We start from the raw sequence: 22412 nt of genomic DNA, 5'->3' as shown, positions 1-22412 counted from the left end.
GAAAAAAACGAACAAACTAAAGGAAGTCTAAGAAGAAAAAGAAAGGGTCAATGAAGTATATTCCTGTACAACATCTTTACACACTTGAACGCTGCTTCCTATGACGAGAAGAAAACTTTTCGCGGTCAGAAACTGTTGAAACTCATGGGAGCGGACAAGACGAGAAAGAAGAAGACGGCGGGCTCCAAAGGCACGCACGCTAAAGAAAAAAGAAGAATCTCGGTTTCGTTCAAATCGAACGCAGCTGTCTTGTCTCGTTTCTGTGACATGCATGTTAAAGAACCCCAAGTGGTCCAAATTTCTGTTGTCCCCCACTACGGCATGGCTTATAATGAGATTGTGGTTCTGGCGCATAAAACCCCATAATTTCATTTTTTTTTTCTTAGGCGCATTTACATGCCTGCAATGCTGAACCAGCTCGATTAAGTAGCTTTGTTTACTCCATGCGTCACAAAAGAATCTAATTTGCTAATTTTGTGTGGTGTTTTGCCAAGCATGAGCACAGGCCTTGCAAATGTGCCACATTCATCAGCTCTTTTTTTTGCTGCAGTTCCAGTACCTCCATAATTGTAAGTCGTTTTAGCAGGTGCACACCTATATCAATGAACCAGGTGCAGTCCAGTACATGGTCATTTCCAATATAATGAATGAAAGTTTATGAACTAGTCACAAAATGTACTCGGCATCGCAGTCTGTAGGAAGTGTTGCCATTCCTCACTTAGTAACATCCACTTTTTTCTTAGTCATTCATTATTTCAGCACCATTTTTTAAAATTTTATACCGTAAGAACTACTGGCCCAAAGAAACTTATGATGCCACTGTATTTATTTTCATTTTTTAAATGGCCAAGCTTTGCTTTCTAAGCAAGCGCCTCTCACTTACTCCAAAATCAAGGGCTTTATGGGACCATCTGAACTAAAGTGACAAAGCTGAAATATTTTCTGACAAATCTTCGAAAAGTTTCTCAAAAATTAATGAAAAAAATGTGCAGCTACAATACTTCGTAATAAAATCTTGAAAATGCCAAAATTGCAAAAGTAGCAAAAATTGGCATATTATAAGGGGCCCTGAACCACTTTTTATCAAAGTCAAGAAATGCATTTGAAGTTAAAATAGACTATTCCAGAAATATATTGCTGCAATAAGTACTTCAATGCGTTCAGCAGAAATGGAGTTATTGGTAGCGAAAGGTTGTGTATGATCCCAATCACGGTACTCCTGTTCCTTCTTCAATGTCTTGTACTGCGAAGGCTACAGCAGAGTGGGGTATACCCAAAACGCTACGCCTACTGAACGTCACCATGGCGCACAATTCAAATTTGATTTTGAATGTTCACGCAGACACCACTACTTCCGACATTGGCACCTACGACGCGCCAAACGTGGTTGTCCTCAACAAGTCGCAGTGCGCTTGGCCAGCGGACTCATTGCGGCACTCCATGGGGGCTGCAATATCCACTGCAGCCCCCGTGGGGTGCCGAGTACTCAGATGCCTATCTCTGAGTAGATATCTATCTACAGCAGCTATGTGCAACTGTAGTGCATATGCGCAGTGTTTGCTAATGACCACAGCTAAGCATGAGCAGACAATGGTCGCCTTCTTCCGGAAGTGGTTAATTCTTTTCGAAATTCGAAAGCAGATTTTCGCTTACTTTAACCTGCTTATTAAACTGCGTCAATAAATATGCACAGTAACAGTAGGAAGAAACGCACTGATCCAAACACCCTCCTTGATTGATGTCTCCTATTGGCCAATAGTAGCTGCATATGGGAATCTGCTATATTACAGAATAAAGCAGCCTAAAAAGAGTGAGGAGCAGGCTTCTGTTGAAAAGAGATTGCTTGAGAAAAAGGTGACCTAGTGCTCAGCTTGCAAGCTTGTTGCGCCAAGCATGACTGCAAAACTTGGCTGAGATGTTCACAGCAGCGTATGCTATCCACAGACTATGTTTTTTGCCAAGCATGAGGGGTGGTTCAGGACTCTTTTAAGGTGTTTTAAAAAAGAGAAATAACAGTAATTGTCAGTTTTCATGAATATTTTACAGAATTCCCTTGCAGGATCGATAAATCCAGTTCTGCAAAAACGTATTGCAATATCCTAATTTAAATGGAAAAATTTTGCCTATTTTTAGAGGCCTGTATGCTCATCCTTATTTATTATCTCTGTAGATTTAATAATAAAATAGAAATTACATTCATATTGCATTCCAAGCTTGTTTACTCAACTTACCTTAATTCCATGAGAGAGGTTGTATAGAGTTAGAGTAAAACATTTTTTTTGTGTAGAAAACTGTATTCTATGTATTGGGCACTTTTTAAGTTTCAATATCTTGCGACTCTGTAATGAGGCTTTTGCATCTTGTACCAGTTAAAATTTTTTATGTGTGAAACAAAGGTGTATTTTGGAAAAGCAGTCTTGGTTCCATTGTGTGGAAGGGTTTTTCTGCCTAATATAAATATTTTAGTGGAAGTGAAAAATATTTGGGACCCCTTTTGCGACTGTCCTTATACGAACATGCCCAGCTGACTCCTCCACTGCTTGGCGTCATCGCAGTTTCCCACTGGGCTGGTGTATCGGTCATATGCACGAGGAACATTTCAAATAGCAGGTGTAATAGAAGAGTAGTGCCAGGTGCAGATTCCCCAGACCAGCCTTAAACAGCTCACTGTGTGCACTCTCGTTTGCTACTTCAATGTAGCATTGGAAAAATATGGATACAGGAGCCCTGAAAATCCAAGCTCAGCTCACTTCATGGCTGAGGAGAGGCAAAAAATAGACACAGTGTGAGTCACTGTTCTTTACTACCGCACAAAACAACAAGCTCACAATGCAATATGAATGTAATTTCAATTCTATTATTAGAACTACACACATCATAGGCATAACCAAACTCTTTTCTAAAATAGGCTCAATTTTTTCGCTTCAAATAATTTAATGCAACATGTTTTTGCAGTACTTTATTTATCAGTCTCGTCAGGGCATTCTGTAAAACTTTAGTGAAAATTGGTGGCAATAATTTTTCTTAAATGTGCAAATATTTGCTACTTTTGCAATTTTGGCATTTTCGAGGTTTTATTATGAAGTAAATAAGTATTGGTAACTGCACATCTTTTTTTTTCGTTAATTTGTGAGAAATCCTGTGAAAATTCGTCAGAAAATATTTTGGCTTTGTCACCTTAGTTAATACGGTCCCACTAAGCCATTGATTTCAGTGAGGTGCTTGCTCAAAAAGAAAAGTGTGGCCATTTTTTTTTTTAAGTAAAGCCGTGGGCGATGTAAGTCGAAGTTTCCTTGGGCCAGTAGTTCTAATAGTGTAAGATTACCAAAAAAATGTTTTGGCAATGTACAGTATTTTAAGTTCTGTGTGATAAGTCTTCAAACTTGTAAAATCTGCAAGACTCAACAATGGTCTTCTCCACCTTTAGTGAACTATATTACTTTTTTCCACAAAATCCACGCTGCGTTTTGGAAAACAAAAGGTTGATTCCTTTTCGCTGAGGAATTTGCCCACTTTATATAAAATTTTCACTGAAAACAAAAGATAAATTGGACCCTCCTCCCCCCAAGCCTGTCCTTATCTGAACACACCCAGTTAACAGAGCAAATAATTCTATACAGAATAATACATATATAATTATTTCAACTACAATAATTCCTGAAATAGAGGGTTGGTGAGCATTTGGGAAAAAAAAAAACATGCCATTTTAGAGCCTACCCTGTCCCCCAAAAGGGATGAACAACCTAGCAGTTGTATTGACTACAACACAGAGGATGAATGCATGGGCAGAGCATGTCAGTCGTACAGATAACTTTAGTGGTACCCTGTGGAACAAAGAAAAAAAAAATCTGGTGTTTGGTTTGATGCTCATGTCTGTGTACATGACCTATGCAGCGCCATCTTTCACACATAATGTATAAGGTAAGATGCAGCAGTCTCACCTTCACACCAATTGAGCACTGTACAACAGATTGCTGCCTTTCATTTGTTCTATGGTTCCAAAATGCTGGGAGGATCTCTCCTTTTTATTTTTAAGACCAGTGTTTGCGTTTGCATGCAGAGCCAACACAAGGCACCTCCCACTCAACCAGCCAAGGCAGCACCTCATCAGCAGGTCCCACTCAGCCCTCAGACATCAGTAAATCCGCAAGTTGGTCGCAAGCGTGAAAGCGTGGCCTCAGTCAACTATTCTATGGGCATGGCTGGCACTGGCCAGCTCTCTGTGAGCTACCCTAAGTGAGTGCACATTGTTACATGACTTTTGCTACAAGGAGTTGGATTACTTGACCTAGACAACAGCTCTACTTGTAGAGTGCAGCAGTTTTATTTTTGAAAGTATCATAAATATCTGTCCACTGTGAATTTGACAAATACAATTGTTGTCTTGTGTGTTTGTTTCCATGTTGTGTTTTCCTGGCACCATTGTGTATGATGTTAGCACTTCCATTCATTGTGGTGTGCTTCACATGTTCACTGGAACGTGGCTATACTTAAGACACTAAAGAGAAAAAATGTAATTACATGAAACATGTAAAATTTTGTGAGCTATACTTAGCATGGTCTGCCTCCATTTGTGGTCATTCACAACTGGCCATCTGAACCTGAGAAGAAATAAGGCTGCAAATCGCGTAGAGGGTGATGTGACATTAAGGCAAATGAGTGGTCTACCTGAAGTTGGTCACCAAGCACAGCTATAGAAAGCAGCATTTCTAAGCCTATGCATTGAGCATGGTACAAACTGGTGTAGCAGCAAAATATTTTAACCCTGTATTTCCCAATATATTGTAAATGCTAGGCTGAGTTTGATACCTCGAGAGAGAGAGAAATTTATTTACAGAAAGGCAGAGAGTTTGGCCTGAGCTATAGCTTGCTATTGTCTGTTACTCTGCACTGGGGAAAACGAATGGGAAGGAACAGAGCTGATGTATGCGCTGCTGCTGCTGATGATGATGATATGAAGAGGAGGTGTATGTATATAAAAGATACAAAATTGTGGCATCTCTAAGGCTGCACATTTAGCCACGTGGTTTGTAGAAAGGCTATAGCAGCACTTGTAATCAAGGTTGCGCTGCTTGCATTAGGCCAAGAACCCAAAAGAAACTTGTCTTATAGCGGCCTATTATCAACGTTTGCAAAGGAAGAGACCAGCTTCTGCCGTTCTTGCACGTACGCGGCACAAATGCAAAATATGTGATCAAGTGTTTCTGACATCTGATAGTATTCACAATTTGGGCTAGTGTCACTGCAACCTATGGCATGTCTATAACGCTTGGTGAATGCGACACCAAGGCGAATCCGGCACACCATGCTTGTTTGGCTTCTTTTGAGCTTGTGAGGCATACAGAATTTCATTTATGGATGCCATTTATGCACTCGCTTCTGTCGCCAATCTGGTTGAGTATAATGCTCCAATGCAGAGTTGCGTAGTATTAGGCAATGAAGTAGGTGTTTGTGTCTGTTCGAGAGAATGCAATACGTACTTCAGAAGCATTATTTAAAGCAGTTTTTGCTTCAGTGTCTGCCTGTTTATTCCCTATCATGGCACAGTGTGCAGGTATCCACTAAAAGGTGATATTGTGGCACTTCCTATTTGCATGGTCGATATGCTCTCATTTCTAGAGCTATTGAATAATACGGGCCCTGTCTGAGGATGCAGTCAATGGTTTGAAGAACTGGCTTAAAATCGCAGATTATGGTCCATGCATGAGGTGGCTCTTTTTTGAGAAATCAAAGTGCCTCCTGGATTACAGCAAGTTCTGTGGCAGTTTATAATGACCTGTGGTCTAGTTTAAACCGCCAAGCAGTGATCATATGTGGGATGATGAAGGCTGCAGTGGAGGCATATGGTTTGACAGATCCGTCGATATACACGTGTAAAGTATCTCTGTACTCTGCATAAATGTGAAACAGGGTAAGTTGCTTGAGACCAATGGATGGAACGAATTACTTTTTTGTAATTCCAGGGATTTGCAGTGTAATGAAAGGTTTAGGCAGGACCTACACAGGTGTTCTCAGAATATAGGCGGGGGAAAATCTTGCCGATAGAGTATTCTGATGGCGCAATATAGTCCATGAAAAGCTGCAACCTGTTTGGGCTGCACGGAGCGATGACAAAGAATGGTGTCTTTGTCACGTCAACATGATTTGTACGTGTACTTTCCATAGCCAGAAATAAAGGTGAACAAGTTGTTCTAATTTTTCATGGTATGGAACTGTGTTTGTGTAACGTACAGGGTTAAGTACACTGCATCTTGTAAGCTATGGCTTCGAGGGTGCGCATTTCTCTGCTGAATGAGTTGTAGTGAACCCACTTAATAAAAAATTACACTGAGTTGACCCATGTCACATTGCTCCAATGGCATTAAAAGTTAAGGTATTTCCTATTTAGTGTCATTTTCTATGCCTTTGAATCATGGGTATAAGTTTGAAAGCTCAGTTGTATAGAAGGTGTCCCATGTAACTTGAGCCAAGAATTGAAAAAATGAAAGGCGCATTGGAAGTGAATTGAACCGAACGCATACTATTCGTAATAGCCTATAGTAACTCAGGCAATTATGTGTTTCGTGGAGCTTTGAGCTTTCACGCAGGGTGTCTACCAACCAGGAAAACTGGGACTTCTCAGGGAATTTGAATGGTCTGGAAATACTCAGGGAAAACTCAAGGAATCTTTGCTTCTATCAGGGAAAATTAGCTGTACTTTTATTGAAAGGGAACAAAAGTCATGTTAAGGCTGGCTCCAGTAACAGATGAATCGCAACGAATGGTCGTTGCCGCCGTGTCATCGGCACAAGGTATTGCCAGACTCGTTAGTGACTAATTTTCCAGAAGCCCGATATTTTGGACATACCTGATAATTCGCATGGCTTCGGGGCACCACCACGTACTCCATAGAGTCAATGCATATTGCCCTGACTGCAGGTCTGAAATGGAATTAATCAAAGCCACCACCACTGCCATATCGGTTGTCTCGCCGCCTCGAACCGGTGCTCTCGCATGCCGATACGCTGGCAGCCGTAGCCACCACCGCACAATGTTAGGCCTAGCTGCTTCTATGTTAGCTAGCTTCTTGCTGTGCGGTGCCATGTTTTTCATTGAAAGAATTCGCCACTGTCGGCATTTGCACTGACTCCGCCTTTGTAATCCTCGTGATTGGCTTCGAATCTCGCAAAGCACAGCGCATTGCGCAATGCCAGTCTCCGAAATATATGCTTCAGAAGAACTTGAGTTTGGCCTAGTTGGTGTTTACTGCATACTATATATATAAGGTTACTGCCCTTGTTGTTTATGTGTTCTCTCCCGCTGTCCCCGTCTTTATTTGCTATCAATATGATATGCAGTCTCCGAAAGCTAGCTTTGCCTCAATAGAAAAATGTTACGCAGTGAAGCATAACAAGGGTAGGAAGGGGCAATTGTCACTGGACACAGTATGTATTCCTTAATTATACACACGTGCACCCACGTCTCCTGTCACAATACGAGCACTGATATGCCTAGTAAGTCTACTGGCAGGCCTTAAGAGCTTTTTCGGACGTGCCTGTGGCAATTTGAGCCCTTAACTCTTTCGTTACCACGAGAAAATAGTAGTTTTTATAGGTCTCAGAAAAAAATATTTACCACTACAAATAATATTCCAGCAACATAGCGTGTTGTGCATAATGAAATTCTCTTTCCAAAAACATACGTTGCCAAACAAATATTTTTTAGGTAAAACATAACAAATCCAGAAAGCAACATTTTTGCTGCCAGTTGATAAAAACAATCAAAAAACGATATCTACTAAAACATTAATATCAAAGGAAATTCCGAATATACATTTCAAAGATAAATAACTGAGGAATAGTGTCTGAAAAAATAAATGCTCAGTACACCGCCATTCTTTGGATACAAAAAAAAGAAACTAAGACCAGTTCATCGCTCATCGCATGCGGTGAAGCAGTTCCTGGATTTTGTGAAGCATAGGTGCACTCCGCATTTTCCCCACAAAATGTCTGGTATTTGTTCATCTTTGCGGCCCTCGTAACACATTTTGCAGTTCCGTCTTTTCGGCATCTTCTGAGGATGGGTCCGATGAGGAGTCCAGGGAACGCACTTCACCAGTTCATCTAGAGTCATGCACCTCTATCAGGACCAATCGCTCTCAGCGTAGCTGGGCAACTACAAGATTATGCATCCAAGCATATCTGTTTGCATTTTTTGCAGATTGTCTTTCTAACTTCTGCAGAGAAGAGTAGAAAGAAATCCCACGCCGTTGCAAACTGTCTTGCGCTGGTCCGCAGTGCTGGGTCGAGATGTGCTATGGGTGGCCAGCTTGGCGTGAATGGAAGTTTCTTTGCTGCCGATGGCAGCACATCATAACCAAGCGAAGTATACACCCTGAAGATAATCAGGAGAGCTCTCAGGTCGTGCAAGAAGATTGGCAGATAAGTGCACGCAAGGAAGGAGACTGCTCAAGGCCGTAACGAAAACTCACCGGTGAACAGTTGCGGATGTCCCATGCATCGTCACCACCAGAGCTTGAATCTGCTTTTCTGTCATCTTCGGAATCATAACTCGAATCCTCGTCACTAAATGGAAGTGCGGGTGCAGCATAGTTTCGAGCACGACGCTTTTCTCGCGACGCAGCTGCGCGGGATGATGCCGTGGGAGCTCTTTTCAATAACTGCGCAGTGACACTGGCAGCACCCCTTGCCTGGATTTTACGAGAGGAGCGAAACCGATACTCTTGGAAACTGGTTGAAAATGCCAGGTCAACATGCTAGACATGCAGCGGTACTTCAGAAATACACTTTGGTGGAATAAAACAACTCGGACTCCAAACCAAAGCTCATTAGTGAACAGCTGCCGTCATTTTTGGTTAATTATCACTGCTCAGCACTGTCGGACGGCAAAGCCGGCAATATAATTTAATTCTTCACTTACTGGGAGTCATTTGATTACAAAATTTTGATGCTAGTGCAATGTAATCGTGAGCGACATGATTTTTTCTGAAGCGCGGCAGGTGATGGCCACGCCTCTTTTTGCTACAACACAACGCATTCGATCGCAAAAATGCCCATAAAAAATCGCAACATCACCGGAGCATGAAAATTTTAACTGATTCTGAAAGTTCAGTGCCTGCACTAACTACTGGATGGCCTTAAGGGGATAAAACAGCTCCAACATGTTGAAATCGGCGATCTAAAGTGTTGATCATCGGGGATCGATTTTAATATCTGTGATAGCAATAGAGTTAAAGACATGCATTCATTTTTTTCGAACTGCCTGATTTTTCGGATGTTTTCGCAGCCCCTAGGGTCCGAAAAATCGAACGTTAACTGTACAACTGATGAAAAGGATGCTTCAAATGATCCATGGGGCGACCGCATCATGGAAGGAGGATGAGAACAGAAAGGACCGATGCACTGAGGAATTAACAAAAAAGAAAGTGTGCCGCTGCCTCTTTGAAGGAGCTTGAGCTCAAGAAAACAGTGTTTGCTGACGCTGAGATGCAGCTGTCCCTCATCCAAACCAAAATAAACTCTTTGAAGCAGTGAAACTCAACACTGAGATATTGTGTACGGGCTGAGAGTATGTCAGGACAGTTGAGGTTGACTTCCCAGCTGCTGAAAGAGAATCTTAGTTGTGACAAAGTTCAGGCCTCATACCGATGAGCTTGCTACCAGTTGATAGAAATAGCTCATGTTCGAAAATATTTACTTCTGTATGCATCTTCTTTTCATTCGTATTTGCAATAGGTAGACTCGATTCGAAATGGGTTTTACCATTTTTTCCGCTGTGCATTTTACTATCACTTTCTTTCTCTTCTCTTTTTGAATAAAATAAATATTACTGCTTACTATTCAAACCGGACTAAATCATTTTTTTTTTCTTTTCAATATGCTTACTAGAGTGTGACAGCATCAGGCAACATGGTGTCAGCCCATCTTGACCTAAAACAAAGTTCTGGCTCATTCAGGGAATTTTGCAAAGGTGCTCAGGGAAAACCTGGAAAACTCAGGGAATTTGGAAATGTCAACTTGGTAGACATCCTGTCACGTCAAGTATGGGCTGTCCAGAGAGCCCATAATGCGGCGGTGAGGCTTAGCCTTCCCGTCCCAACGTGGGAGCAGCCCGCGGCTTCATCACCTCCCTGAAAAGGGGGCGGGGCATTGGAGCCACTCAGGACCATCAATAATGTTCCTTGTCTGTCTGTCTATGTTTCCCCATTACTCACTAAGTAATTAATTACCCAACCTTTTAATTTTTTACTGAGGTCCCCAAGTATGATATGCAGATTTGTACAGCACCTTCAGAAACCACTGATAGAATTGTTTCCTGTATGATACATCTCACATAGTCCTTTTTTCCAGGTATTAAAAATATGAAAAAAGCCACGTGATGGAACGCTTGTGCAGTGGTATTGTGCTGCTCTCAAGCATGCGTTCGGTGAACAAGGTCGGCTCTTGGCGGATGACGGCGCAAATGCATGCAGCTGGCCGAGCGTTGCCGAGGAGGTAAAGAACGTCATGCCGCTTCCTCGTTGCAAGTCACGATGCAGCCAACCTTGTTCACCGAATACACTCTTTAGAGCAGCACCACACCACTTGTGCAAGTGCTCCATCATGTGGCTTTTTTCATATTTCCCAGGCTCTTTTTGCAACCAGAAAAAAAAGGACTGCGTGAGACGTATCGTGCAGGAAACAACTCTATCAGTGGTTTCTGAAGGTGCTGTAAAAATCTGCATATCATACTTGAGGTCCTCAGCCAATAATTAAAAAAGTTGAGTAATTAAACTAAGTCAATTAGTGAGATATGGGGAAAACAAAAAATTGCCTGAGTTACTATAGGCCCGTGCAAACAGTATGCGTTCGGTGCAATTCGCTTCTGACGCGCCTTTCATTTTTAGAATCTTGGCTCAAGTTACGTGGGACACCCTGTATATACTCGCTAGTAAGTTTTCGTAATTGGAATCTGTCATTTTTCTCAATAAATATGTGTTCTTAAATAGTTGGTATTTGGACAATTCAGCTTATTTCATTGCTAGCTGTTTTTCTAGCAATGAAAAAGGTGTATTGCAGGTTTAGGTACTGCAGTTTTTGTCTCTCATCTGTTCAGAATGCTTATTTTTAGACATAATTTTTAGATATAATTATCTCGGAGGTTTGGAGAGATCAAGTAGTCTGTTGTTTTATTTGTGTTTCATTCAAGAATTTCATATTCAGTTAAATACATGCTGCTGTGAAAGGTTAGTGATTTAAACCTCCTTAATTTGAATTCTTGAATTGCTCAACAAGTCGCCATGGTCCCATGTAAGGTACATAGAAGTCTGTGAAAAACAGTTCATTAATTCAAATGCCAGTCGGTTCAGCCTATGATAACTTGAACTGCGTGTGAACTTGTTTAATTTATAGAAATGCATAAAGTTAGAGGCTAATCTTGTAGCTCAACTTAAGCTTCTTATTCTTCTGGCAAAAACTCTGCAAAATGAGCAACAGCTAATTATATGGCAGAGTGTGTATGCAGAGGTATAAAAATGGAATCCCTTGACATATGTAAAATTGTACTTTACATCATGCTTTGACAGACTTTGGAAAAACAGCAGTGCACATAAATGCTACACCTTTAGACAATGCGCAATGTTTTGCAATAAAGAAACTTTTTCTCAGCTAAAGTAAGTGTGCATACCTGAAAATGTTACACATAGAACTATTAAGAGGAGATACTACCCTGAAGGGTCAGCTTTTGAACCAGAGTGCTGATTTTGATGAAGTTTTCTAGGATGACTGTCATTAGAATATATTTGAAATTTCATTCATCATCAGCCTATTTTTATGTTCACTGCAAAACGAAGGCCTCTCCCAGAGATCTCCAATTATCCCGGTCTCGCACTAGCTGATTTCGTAATTTCGTAACAAATTTCGTAATATCATCACAACACCCAATTTTCTGCTGTCCTCGACTGTGCTTCCCTTCCCCTTGGCACCCATTCTGTAACTCTACTGGTCCACTGGTTATCTGCCCTACGCACTGCATGGCCTGACCAGTCCAATTTTTTTCTCTTAATCTCAACTAGAATATCAGCTGTCCCCATTTTCTCTCTGATCCACACTGCTCTCTTCCTGTCTCTTAAGTCTTGTCTAACAAAATGCCTAACATTTTCAGTTCCATCGCTCTTTGCGTGTTCCTTAACTTTTTCTTGAGGTTCTTTGTTAACCTCCAAGTTTCTGCGTCATATGTTAGCACTGGTAGAATGCAATGATTCCAACGACAGTGGTAAGCACCCAGATGGGATGCAAATGGAAAAAAGGTTATGTTCATCACATCATTCAACTGAGCATGTCCTACTTAGGAAAACTATCATTTCAAAAAACACTTATGTTTTATTTATATATTCTGAATACATACTTTGTGGATAGCCTACAGTACAGAATAAGGGCAGTCTCTTGCTGTTTTATGTGTTTTATTTGTAGATACTGCATCATTTGAAAATGATGTTCTGATTTCTTGCTTTTGACTGTATGTCAATGTATGTCAAAAATATTTTTGCTGTTCAAAATGATTGAAAAATTCAAGAAATACATAGTCTTGCTCCTTGCAAAATTCAGTCTGGAAACTACCTTAAAAGCACATTTTGGCAAAGCACTTTGGAAATGATAGTTTTTTCTGGATGCTGAGTCAGGTAAAAAAGTGCAGACTTAGAAAAATCAGTTAAAAGATTTTAAAGCCTGGTACTTTATTTACCGGGCGATGGTGATCAATTAAAGGCCCCTGCCTGGGCCCTCCTCTTCTACCTGATGTTGATCAGCAGCAGTTGCTTCATGCTTTCTGCTTTTTCTTTCATTTTATAACTGTCAAGAGTCCTTATCTGCACTTGAAGGAAGCCTGCATTAGTCCCTTGCTCAGCATGCTTCCTTTTCAGCATTCCATATTTGAGCTCCACCTTTTCAAAAACTCTAAATTCCACCTGCACCCTCGTTGAACTAAAGCACTGCCAAGGCTGCTGCAGTTTCCATCATTCTCAGGGACAGGTACTCGGTCTTACATTTATCTCTTCCACACTAACGTATTGAATGATTTGTTTACATTTTGTGTCTGCATCCTGGAACCTCATGCGAGGAGCTCTGGCTTACTGAGCTCATCGTATAGAGGGACTTCTGCAATGTCTCCGACACCCATGATGGTGGCGTAGTAGTGGCCCTGGTGTTGAGCTGCTAATCCCGAAGACCCGGAATCATATCCCAGCTGTGGCAGCTGCATTTCGTTGGAGGTGAAATGCAAACATGCCTATGTACTGTGCATTGGTTGGACATTAAAGAACCCCAGATGGTTGAAATTAATCCGGAGTCCACCACTACATGCCTCATATCAGATTGTGGTTTTGGCATGTAAAACCTCAGGATCTAATTGTCTATAATGTCTCTGCTGAAGGTTTGACGATGGTTCCTGGCACTGATGACTTGCCAGTGTCAACCAGGGCTTTATGCCGATTGTATTGCATGCCGATTGTATTGTAATCTGATTATAATGCACCAATCCAAATTGCAGTATCAGTTTGCTAGTCAATCTGGACTCGCCACAATTGAAAATATGCCTTTTTTTTCTGTTCTCACATAAAACAGAGTTTCAGTTTCAGTTTGCCACACAATCCCGACTCGCCACTCAATCTTGTCATGCCATGGCCGGAAATATAACTTTTTTTCTAGCACTTCCCTGTGTGTTATGCTGCAGCCACGATAAGTCTCCTATGGCTAAAAAGCACAAATAGCTATCTTTCGAATGAGGGCGTTCATTCCACATTCATGTTCTATTGCACAGTGGCCCTGTTTTGAGAACAGCACACGCTGTCACATGAAAAAAAAAAAAAAGATTATTTTCTTTTTTTATAAGGCACAAGCAGCAACCAAACTTGATGAGATGCTTTTTTATTAGTTGAGGGATTCAGAACAACTTAAATGTAAAAATGCATGTTTTTGGTGAAAATTAAGATTTTAACCCCTCATCCCCCCTTAAACATGTTGACTGCCCACCTTTTGTTTGTTACTACTATGAAATCACCAGAATGAAAAAAAGAATGAGTAGCATGTAATATGCAATAAGTTTCTTAGAATTACACTAATACTTTATTTCAGGATCAACTTCCATCCAAGCTGCTTCTTTGCCCTAGGATCTCCCATTGCAATGTTTCTGGTAGTACGTGGCAACGAGACCCTTTGTGAGGACTTCAGGTTGCCAACTTGTCCGGCCTTCTTCAACATCTTTCATCCGGTAACAAACCAGTTTTTTATAGTCATATTTGGCTGCACTTTATTGTTGGGGCTCATTGTTCAGGTGTAACATGCGGCAGGAATCCTCTTCAGGCACTGTGTGCACTGATTTTGCACATGAAGATAGCACATCAGAAGCAAAAGCACTTATGCAAATTATGATGTTTAACCCTCTGAGGGTCGATTTTTTTCGCCATATGCGACCACCCAGGGTTGATTTTTTTTATTGCAGATTCGAATTCTTTTTAGGGACTTATTTCGAAAAAAAATTACCGTAATTTTTCTAGGGTGACCGTAAAGCGAGAAAAAAATATTTTGCGTTGGTATATATGTACTCTTTATTCATGAATAACAACAATAAAAAAGAAAATAAACTTATCAGAATCAAAAATTTGATGCATTGTTATAGTTCAAAGCTTTGAAAATGGGCACACAAGAATATTTCACCAGACTCAAATGTTCCTGCTCTTACACTAATATGTACATCCATAGCATAATCGAACTGCGTAGGTGTGCACACTGAAGAAAACTGTGCGGTTGTGTGCCCGTCAAAAAAGCACAGCGTGTGACAAACTTCCACTAATCTTCATCTTATCAACCAGATGCAATTAGTTTTCGCGAGTCTCAAAAAAACAAAAAAAAAAAAAGCAACGGAAACGCATGCACGGCGGCTTCTTTCCTATGCGCACCCCTGGGAGCACTAAACAAGCGAGAAACAAGTGTTCGCCATTTGAGCGATTAGTAACGAGATAGCCATTAGTTCTGCAAGCGCAAGAAGCCAAAACCGCCTGCAAAAACAAAACACGAACTGCCACCTGCCCGTACGCGCGCCAATGCGCGAGCGGTAGTATATGGATGCGCGGGAGCGAACTAGCACTAAAACAAGCCATGCAACGAAAACCAAGAGAGGGAGGTGTGTGAAAAAAATTCCCTGTATTACCACATAGTGCCAGCTCATGACAGAAAAGAAAAACTTAGGAAATTGGAGCACTTTTTAAACGTACAACCGGCTCCGTAAATGTACGGCGTCAACCATTTTTGGACTTGTTCACGGCGTCGTATATTTACATCATTGACCCTCAAAGGGTTAAAGGGACTCTGAAAAGATTTTGACAATTTTGTACAAACATACTGAGTCATTAGGGTAGTTCCTTCTGATCATAAGTGACATATTTAAGTGCTTTGCATAAAGTGTGAAATTTATTATAAGGTTTTAAAAATGTCCTTTGCTACTGATCACTGCGGTGCCGCTCCCTTGAGTTTTCAGCAGCCCCGTTACAATTTACATAGCTGGCACGCTTGACATCAGTTGGATGAGCTACTCGATTGGCTACCTGGGTTGTGTCACCAATAATTTTTTTCAACTTTATGTTGAACAAATGTTGTTCGTAATAGTTCGAATGTTGGTTAATTTGTTTCAATAAAAGAAGAAATTAACAGGAAGAGAATACACGATGACAATTTATTACTACACTGAAGCACTTCTGGCATATAGCAAGGGTTATCTGCTTGTGTTACAACTGCTCTGTGTTGACGTAAGGTACACAGTCAGTGTTGGTCTCGAGCTTTTTTTTCGCGAGCACCATGGATCACCTTTCCTATGCTGTGGGCTGCAAATCTAGCAATCAGCAGCATGTCAAGCTGTGACATTGTGTCCTTCTGCAAAGCAACAGGCAAGCGGAATGGCTGCGATGCATTGAGTTGTCGGTATGTGATCGGCGCCAGGATCTATGCATTTGGGGCCATCACTCCACGCTGGAGGATTACTACCACAGTAGAGGGTAATAGCATGTGTGGTATACCTGTAAATGTAGGTGGATTGACCATTTTGCCAGATGGGGGGAGGCACAAACCTGAGCGGCCTTTAGGGTGCAGCCAACTGATGGCACAGAGCTCAACCAGACAAACACACAGCTAATATAGCAGTAACCAAGTGTCTTCTACTTTTCTGCTGGTGTAAATGTCTGGTAGCAGCATAATTGTGAAGATGTTTTCTTTTAAATCCTTTTAAATGTTTAAAATTATGTACCCTTGCATACAGCAATATTGGCTATGTGTTTGGTTGGTTGAGGTCTGCACACCGAGGTGGCTGCTCCATGCAGGCCACTCACATTTACACCTCCAGCCATCTGTCAAAACGTCCAGCTCACTTGCATTTACTGGAATACTGGGCAGGCTTGGCGCTGCGACAGAACGCTCTCAACGCACGGTGCTTGGATAGCTCTTGCTGGGGACCGACAGCCAGGTGGCTGGCGAAGAGGTAGAAGAGGCTTTGCGCTCTGGCCCCAAAACATCAGAAGTAGACAACACGATGTCACATGATGATGCAATCTACAGGAAGAAAAGCATCACTAGGGAGGAAAGTAACTTGTAATCGTCCATAGCTCTCTTAATATTAGATCCTTCACCTTAATCGTGGCACAGATGTTTAACTATAGCTGTACAATATGCATATATAAAGCTTGTCCAAACCATTTCAGTGACTCTTTAAAATGTTTCACATGTATCTTGAGGCACTTCTTTCTGATTGGACCTTTGCTGCAAATTTGAATAATATGTGCAAAGTGTTTTAATAAAAGGAGTTGGAAGCAAGACATCTGGGTGTTTGCTTTCGATGCTGTTATGTCGTCATGTGTGGCGAGTTCACTTTTTAAATTGTTTCTGATGCTGTTTTGCACCAGGAATAAAGTTCGAGGTTGCTCGATGAATGCTTTTCAAGTATCCCGGAGTCGATGTTCTCATATCTGACATTATTGTAGAGAGTTCAACAAGGAGTCCACATTTTGTAAAATTAACAAAACTCACTGAAGAATTGGAAATTCTTGATCAGTTCTGCTGCAGTACACTTACATTGATTCTGAAGATAGGTAAATTTGGTGAAAAAAATGTTTCAGTGGACAGAATATTTGGTGCCTGAAGGGGATATACAGAAATGGGGGCGGGACAGAATGTCTTTTGAATCGCACTTTGGTATTACATCTCTGAAGTTCTAAGATAGGTGTGTTCAGGTAAAAAGACGGTCACAGGTGGGGTGCGACAATTGTTTTTTTCAACAAAATTTTTATACGAAGTAGCAAAACCATGCCATAAAAAATTCGGCCTATCCAATTACACAACTCTCCGACATTGAAAAAGTGATAAAAATGTAATCAAAATTTTCTATACCTTCATACTCTTTATACATTACTTGCACAATTTCATTAATGGAAATGAAATTAATTCAGTGTTTGCCTAAGCTCACAACAAAAAAAATTGACCAGCTTGGTCATGAAACAGGAAGTTCACAGATGATTACGATACTCGCTAATGCAAAATTTGAGTGCAGCTCTTTGCGTGTTTTCATTTTGCGATATACAGGCTAGCGTGGACAATGTGTCACATGCGGCAGGTTGCTAACAGAGTGAAGTATCGGGAAATTGTGAGAAGCAGCGCATGGCTGACACATGGGCATGATTCACAGCAGCCACAGCAGACAGACCTCCCAGACTACACATGCTACTCTGATGCCAACTCATAGCCATCGTTGCTGGAGAGCCTGTCTTGTGCAGCACTACGCTTTGCTTCTCACACTTTCACCATACCCTCCTCCCCCGCCCCGCTTTCCACCTCATGGTTCCACTGCACCCTCATCCTCTGCTTTCCTTCTCATGCTCTCTTTGCTATCGGAAGTCTTTCATATGCCGGTGCACTCCACGTTCGCTCTTTCATCCTCCGCTGTGCTCATTCACTCACTTACGCCGACACTCGCCACAGGAACTAGCACCCAAGAGCTGCGCTCTAAAAATGGGCCTTTGTGGCAATTTCTTTCTGTGCAAACTTCGCTACCTTTGAACGAGCAGCAAAGTATTTAGTCTTTCTTATTTACTGTTATTTGAATTTTTATGGCATAATGTGAGAAGTCGTAGAATGTTGAAAATTTCACATTTTGTGCAGAAATTAAAGAAAAAAAAATTAAATGATACAGTCGCATACAAGATCACTAAATTTCTCCGAGATTATGTCCTCTCACCTCTTATTTGTTGTGTGCAAAAGCATGTTGAATTATTTTGCTATAAGTGCAAATGAAAGCAATGAACTGTGATATACAGGCTGCTGTGTTCAGTGCCCCCTTTTCGTGAGTTGTGCCATGCAAGCATCAGGTTAAATGATGGCTTCCATTTCTTTCATGAACTTAGAAGCAACCTGCAGTGCTACAGAAAGAGCGAAGTGCCTGATTGCAGGGTGCCGAACACAGCAGCTTGTAAATCACTGTTCTATGTTGATTGCTTTCTTTTTAGCCATAAAATTATGCAGCATGCCTTTGCATAAAACGAATTACAGTAGATAATCTTGGCAAAGTTTCAGCAAAATTGGGAGAGGTAGTTTCTCTTTACAGCGAAGCTGTTTATCTGTACCCCACAATGCATTTCTTGTGTCAGTAGACAAAATAACGTCTTTCATGGGCAGATCCCAGAGGTAGCGCAATCGTAGGCTAAAATTGAAGCAATAAGTATGCATATCCTTTGCAATCACACATACAGTGTATACCACATAGGTTGTTTCGATAAAGGAAAGCATAAAGCACGTCTCGTGTCAACATGATGAATGATAAGGTGATCGTTAACAATAGGAAGCACAGAATGATTGATAACGACATCTGCTTGTAACAGGGGGTGTGACGTCTACCGCCCATATAAAATATAAACTAAAGTGCAAGCTTGTGATAGAACAGCTTGTAACATGGGATGTGACTTCACTACATAACATATATATAAAGAGGGCCCGCCTAGTGAGACATTGCATTTGTGTTATAACAGTGCTATGGGAAGGCCACTCCTAAAGAGCAGCATGCATACGAGAATTGTCAAAGACAACAGAGACGACAATGTAAACAGCGGCATCGTACTCGTGTCCAACGGCATCGTAATCGGGTCCAGGATGTTCAGCGTAAGCACCAAGTGCAGCAGGATGGTGATGAATGTCGTGAAGCTGAAAATGTGGCCAAGTGACGAAGGTGCAATGCAATCAATTATTTCAAGTGCACAAATTCTAAATTTAAAAAGAAATTTCTCTATGCAGAATTTGGATTTAGTTGCTCCATGTGTGATTGACTGTGGTTCCAGGTTAAGTGCATTTCGCTTGTCTCTGGTCCACTCTTTGTAGGTGCACGAAGTAGCGTTTCAAGCCATGTCACAGCCCGTTGAAACATCTTTGGCTAATAATTAAGTAAAGTGCATGTGAAAGTCTCCGCGTGAATAATTTCAAGCTATGTCGCAATGGGTAATCATTCTAGCTGTCGTTTACAGCTTTGCTGTCCAACCACGTTCACAGCGTGAATTTGAGTTCAGGTTTTTTAAACATTTTTGCATGAAACCTATCGAATTTTTTATGTGTTGCAATTTTTCTATTTTTGTCACAAAAGTTCGAAATAACGGTAAATAAGAGAGACCTTGCTGCTCGCTCAGAAGGTAGACAAGTATCACAGAAAACATATCAAGAGGAATTCGTTCCTGTCAAACACATTTAAAAATTTCCTAAAAAAGGCCCATTTTTCTGTTTCCTGTATAAAAGCCAAGTCTGTCAATTTTTGTTCCTGTTTTGGGCTATTGCAGTAATTTGAATTTAATTTCCATTCACAGTGTTGTGTAAGTAGGTATAAAAACTAACAAAGCATAGAAAACCTTAAAGATTTTTTTCAATCTTTCAAATTCATGATGTCTTGAAAATGCATAATATTTTCCACCTGGTGTCAGTTATGATTTTTTCATTCTGAAACAAAGGAATGCACTGAAATAATATGCTTGGTCCTAGTGCATGGGGTCATTTTGTTACATCACGTGAGAATTTTGCTGAAATAAAACAAATTGTTGCAACCCCCCCCCCCCCTCTCTGTGACTGTCCTTATCTAGGTGTCATTTGAGCACTGAGAAGTGTCTTATTTCAGGCGTGAGACGTCTGGTTTTTGTGTGCATGAACGTGTTGTCCCAATGGCATTGTGCTTTATACTGCTTCCACACACGACATTGGCCATGTGGCTTGACATCAAAGAGGGCCTTCAGCTGCTGCGTCTCAGAACTTGCACATTGACGTAGAATTCTGAACAGAAACAGGCAACGCTATTCTCAAAATATTGCTAGCTGTGAAAGCTACTCATGACTTTCCATGGTGGCATTAGTGTTGTCTCGCAAATCAGCTTGATACTATACTTGTGTGTACCAATGAAAATACAGTGCACCTTTAATCATCCTGTATAGTAAGTGAAGGTGTGCAAATACTGATTACATTAGTTATTATATTGAACAAGACAAAATAATCTAGTATATAAACCAACTGGGTATGCAATCTTAAATGCATGCAAATTTCCACACCAAGCAGTTTGAAGCGGAAGCAAAACGTAAATTTAGAAAGAGCACAAAAGCACACTACTACAAAGATGTTTTTATGTCTGCAGTTTAGTACAGTGCACCTGTGACTCTGCTTTAATTTTGCTGTTTGTACAATGTGCATGCATAATATGCAATTATTGAAGCTTACCGCTTATATAGCATTGCATCTTAGCAGCAAGGCATATTAAGATCGACTTCTTTTCTTTTTCATATGTTTCGGAACCACTACAGTTTGACCCTGTGGTGAGTTTTCTCTTTTATTTTTGCCTCCCTTTTTTTATGTGTGTGTGCGTGCGTGCGTGCGTGCGTGTGTGTGTGTGTGTGTGTGTGTGTGTGTGTGTGTGTGTGTGTGTGTGTGTGTGTGTGTGTGTGTGTGTGTGTGTGTGTGTGTGTGTGTGTGTGTGTGTGTGTGTGAAAGGGAGAGAGTGTTTGAATGCAGGTCACCATCAAAATCTGATTAGTGTTCTTTTATCCTGGCAGGCATACCGAATGGAAACCTTAATTGATCCAAACTTTACAGCGTGTCCTGTTTTGATTCCCCACCATAAAGGTCGCAAGCGAATGCACCTTGGTGAGTCCTGTTTGCTTGTACATTTTCATTATTCTTGTAGGCAGCAAATACAGAATTTATCATTGTCTCACACCATTCTACGACTGACTTAGCGTGTTACTTAAGGGCTCAGAGTGGTTGTCAAAATTTGCTTTCACAAACAGCTACACTTCTAAATGTCATTTACATGGTATGACTGTTAATTTCTTAAGGGGACAATGAAGAGCAACACAAAATCAGTTTAGGCTGGTGGAGTATTCTTTCAAAACTTGTATTATGATTCATTTGGGAAGAAAAGGTTGATTACTACAGGATAAAATGAAGGTCAAACTTCTTGCTGAATTGTGCATCAATACCTGAGTGCTGGCACGTCAATGTGATGTCATGGATTTCAGAGTCTTTGGCCATTTTGGCACATAAAAAGTTTTCAGACCATGCTAAGTTGAGTATTTCATCCCCTTAGACTGCAGTGTAGTCATTCCTTAATGAAAAACAACCAACCACGCCTTTGTAGGTATAGTTGCCTTTGTAGACGCTGAAGTATGTGAAGTAATTGCAATACTAATGTGGGAACATCAGGAAGGTGTCACCACCAGTCTTTCATCTTTGAATTTTTTGTGGCTTGCCTAGGCTCCTCTCATAGTGGCTAGTTTTACTGTTCCAGAAGCATAATATACCATTAAAGATAAACTTAAAGGGACTGACAACCAACTTTCATGGTACCCACTTTTTTTATTGCAGTGGAAGCTTACCGGCCAGAGCATCTAATTATGGATTCCAAGGGAAGGGAAGCGTAGCAGGGGGCAGCAGAAAGTTAGGTGGGCGGATCACATTAAGACGTTTGCAGGGACAACATGGCCACAATTAGCACATGACCGGGGTAGTTGGAGAAGTATGGGAGAGCCTTTGCCCTGCAGTGGGCGTAGGCAGGCAGGCTGGTGATGATGATTATGATTATGAATGCACAAAATGCCGTGGAACATTTTTTATCAGAATTTTTGTATCTGTAGTGAGGATGAAGTCGTTCACTGGAAGCATGCTGCAAACTGTGATAGGTGAGCGCGATAGCGATTATAGGCCGGCGCTAGTGGGAGGCAGACAACAAGTGTGGCCGTAGGTGTGAGAAAGTATTTTGTTTATCCAGTCGATGTTGCTGCGATTCATGTTTTCCAAATTGTTAAAAGTATTTCTGTGATAATAGCTACTTGTTTTTTCGGTTTCCTGTCCAACTGCTTTGGTATTTGACTAAAAACG

General features: G+C 41.1%; 1 protein-coding gene across 2 annotated transcripts in view; it reads left to right on the top strand.

Annotated features, from left to right (window-relative positions):
- Nucleotides 1-22412, top strand: part of PAPLA1 (Phosphatidic Acid Phospholipase A1) — an 82476-nt gene that overhangs the window by 25309 nt on the left and 34755 nt on the right. For both annotated transcript variants that reach the window (XM_075677310.1, XM_075677309.1), the window contains 4 exons: nucleotides 4061-4236; nucleotides 14109-14244; nucleotides 20840-20851; nucleotides 21089-21179. In XM_075677310.1, coding sequence (XP_075533425.1) covers nucleotides 4061-4236; nucleotides 14109-14244; nucleotides 20840-20851; nucleotides 21089-21179 — 415 coding nt within the window. The remainder of the gene's footprint in view (nucleotides 1-4060; nucleotides 4237-14108; nucleotides 14245-20839; nucleotides 20852-21088; nucleotides 21180-22412) is intronic.

Source organism: Dermacentor variabilis, unplaced genomic scaffold (assembly GCF_050947875.1).
Source record: "Dermacentor variabilis isolate Ectoservices unplaced genomic scaffold, ASM5094787v1 scaffold_12, whole genome shotgun sequence".
NCBI classification, from domain to species: domain Eukaryota; kingdom Metazoa; phylum Arthropoda; class Arachnida; order Ixodida; family Ixodidae; genus Dermacentor; species Dermacentor variabilis.
Note: the sequence above shows the minus strand (reverse complement) of the source record. Positions and strands in the feature narration are given on the sequence as shown.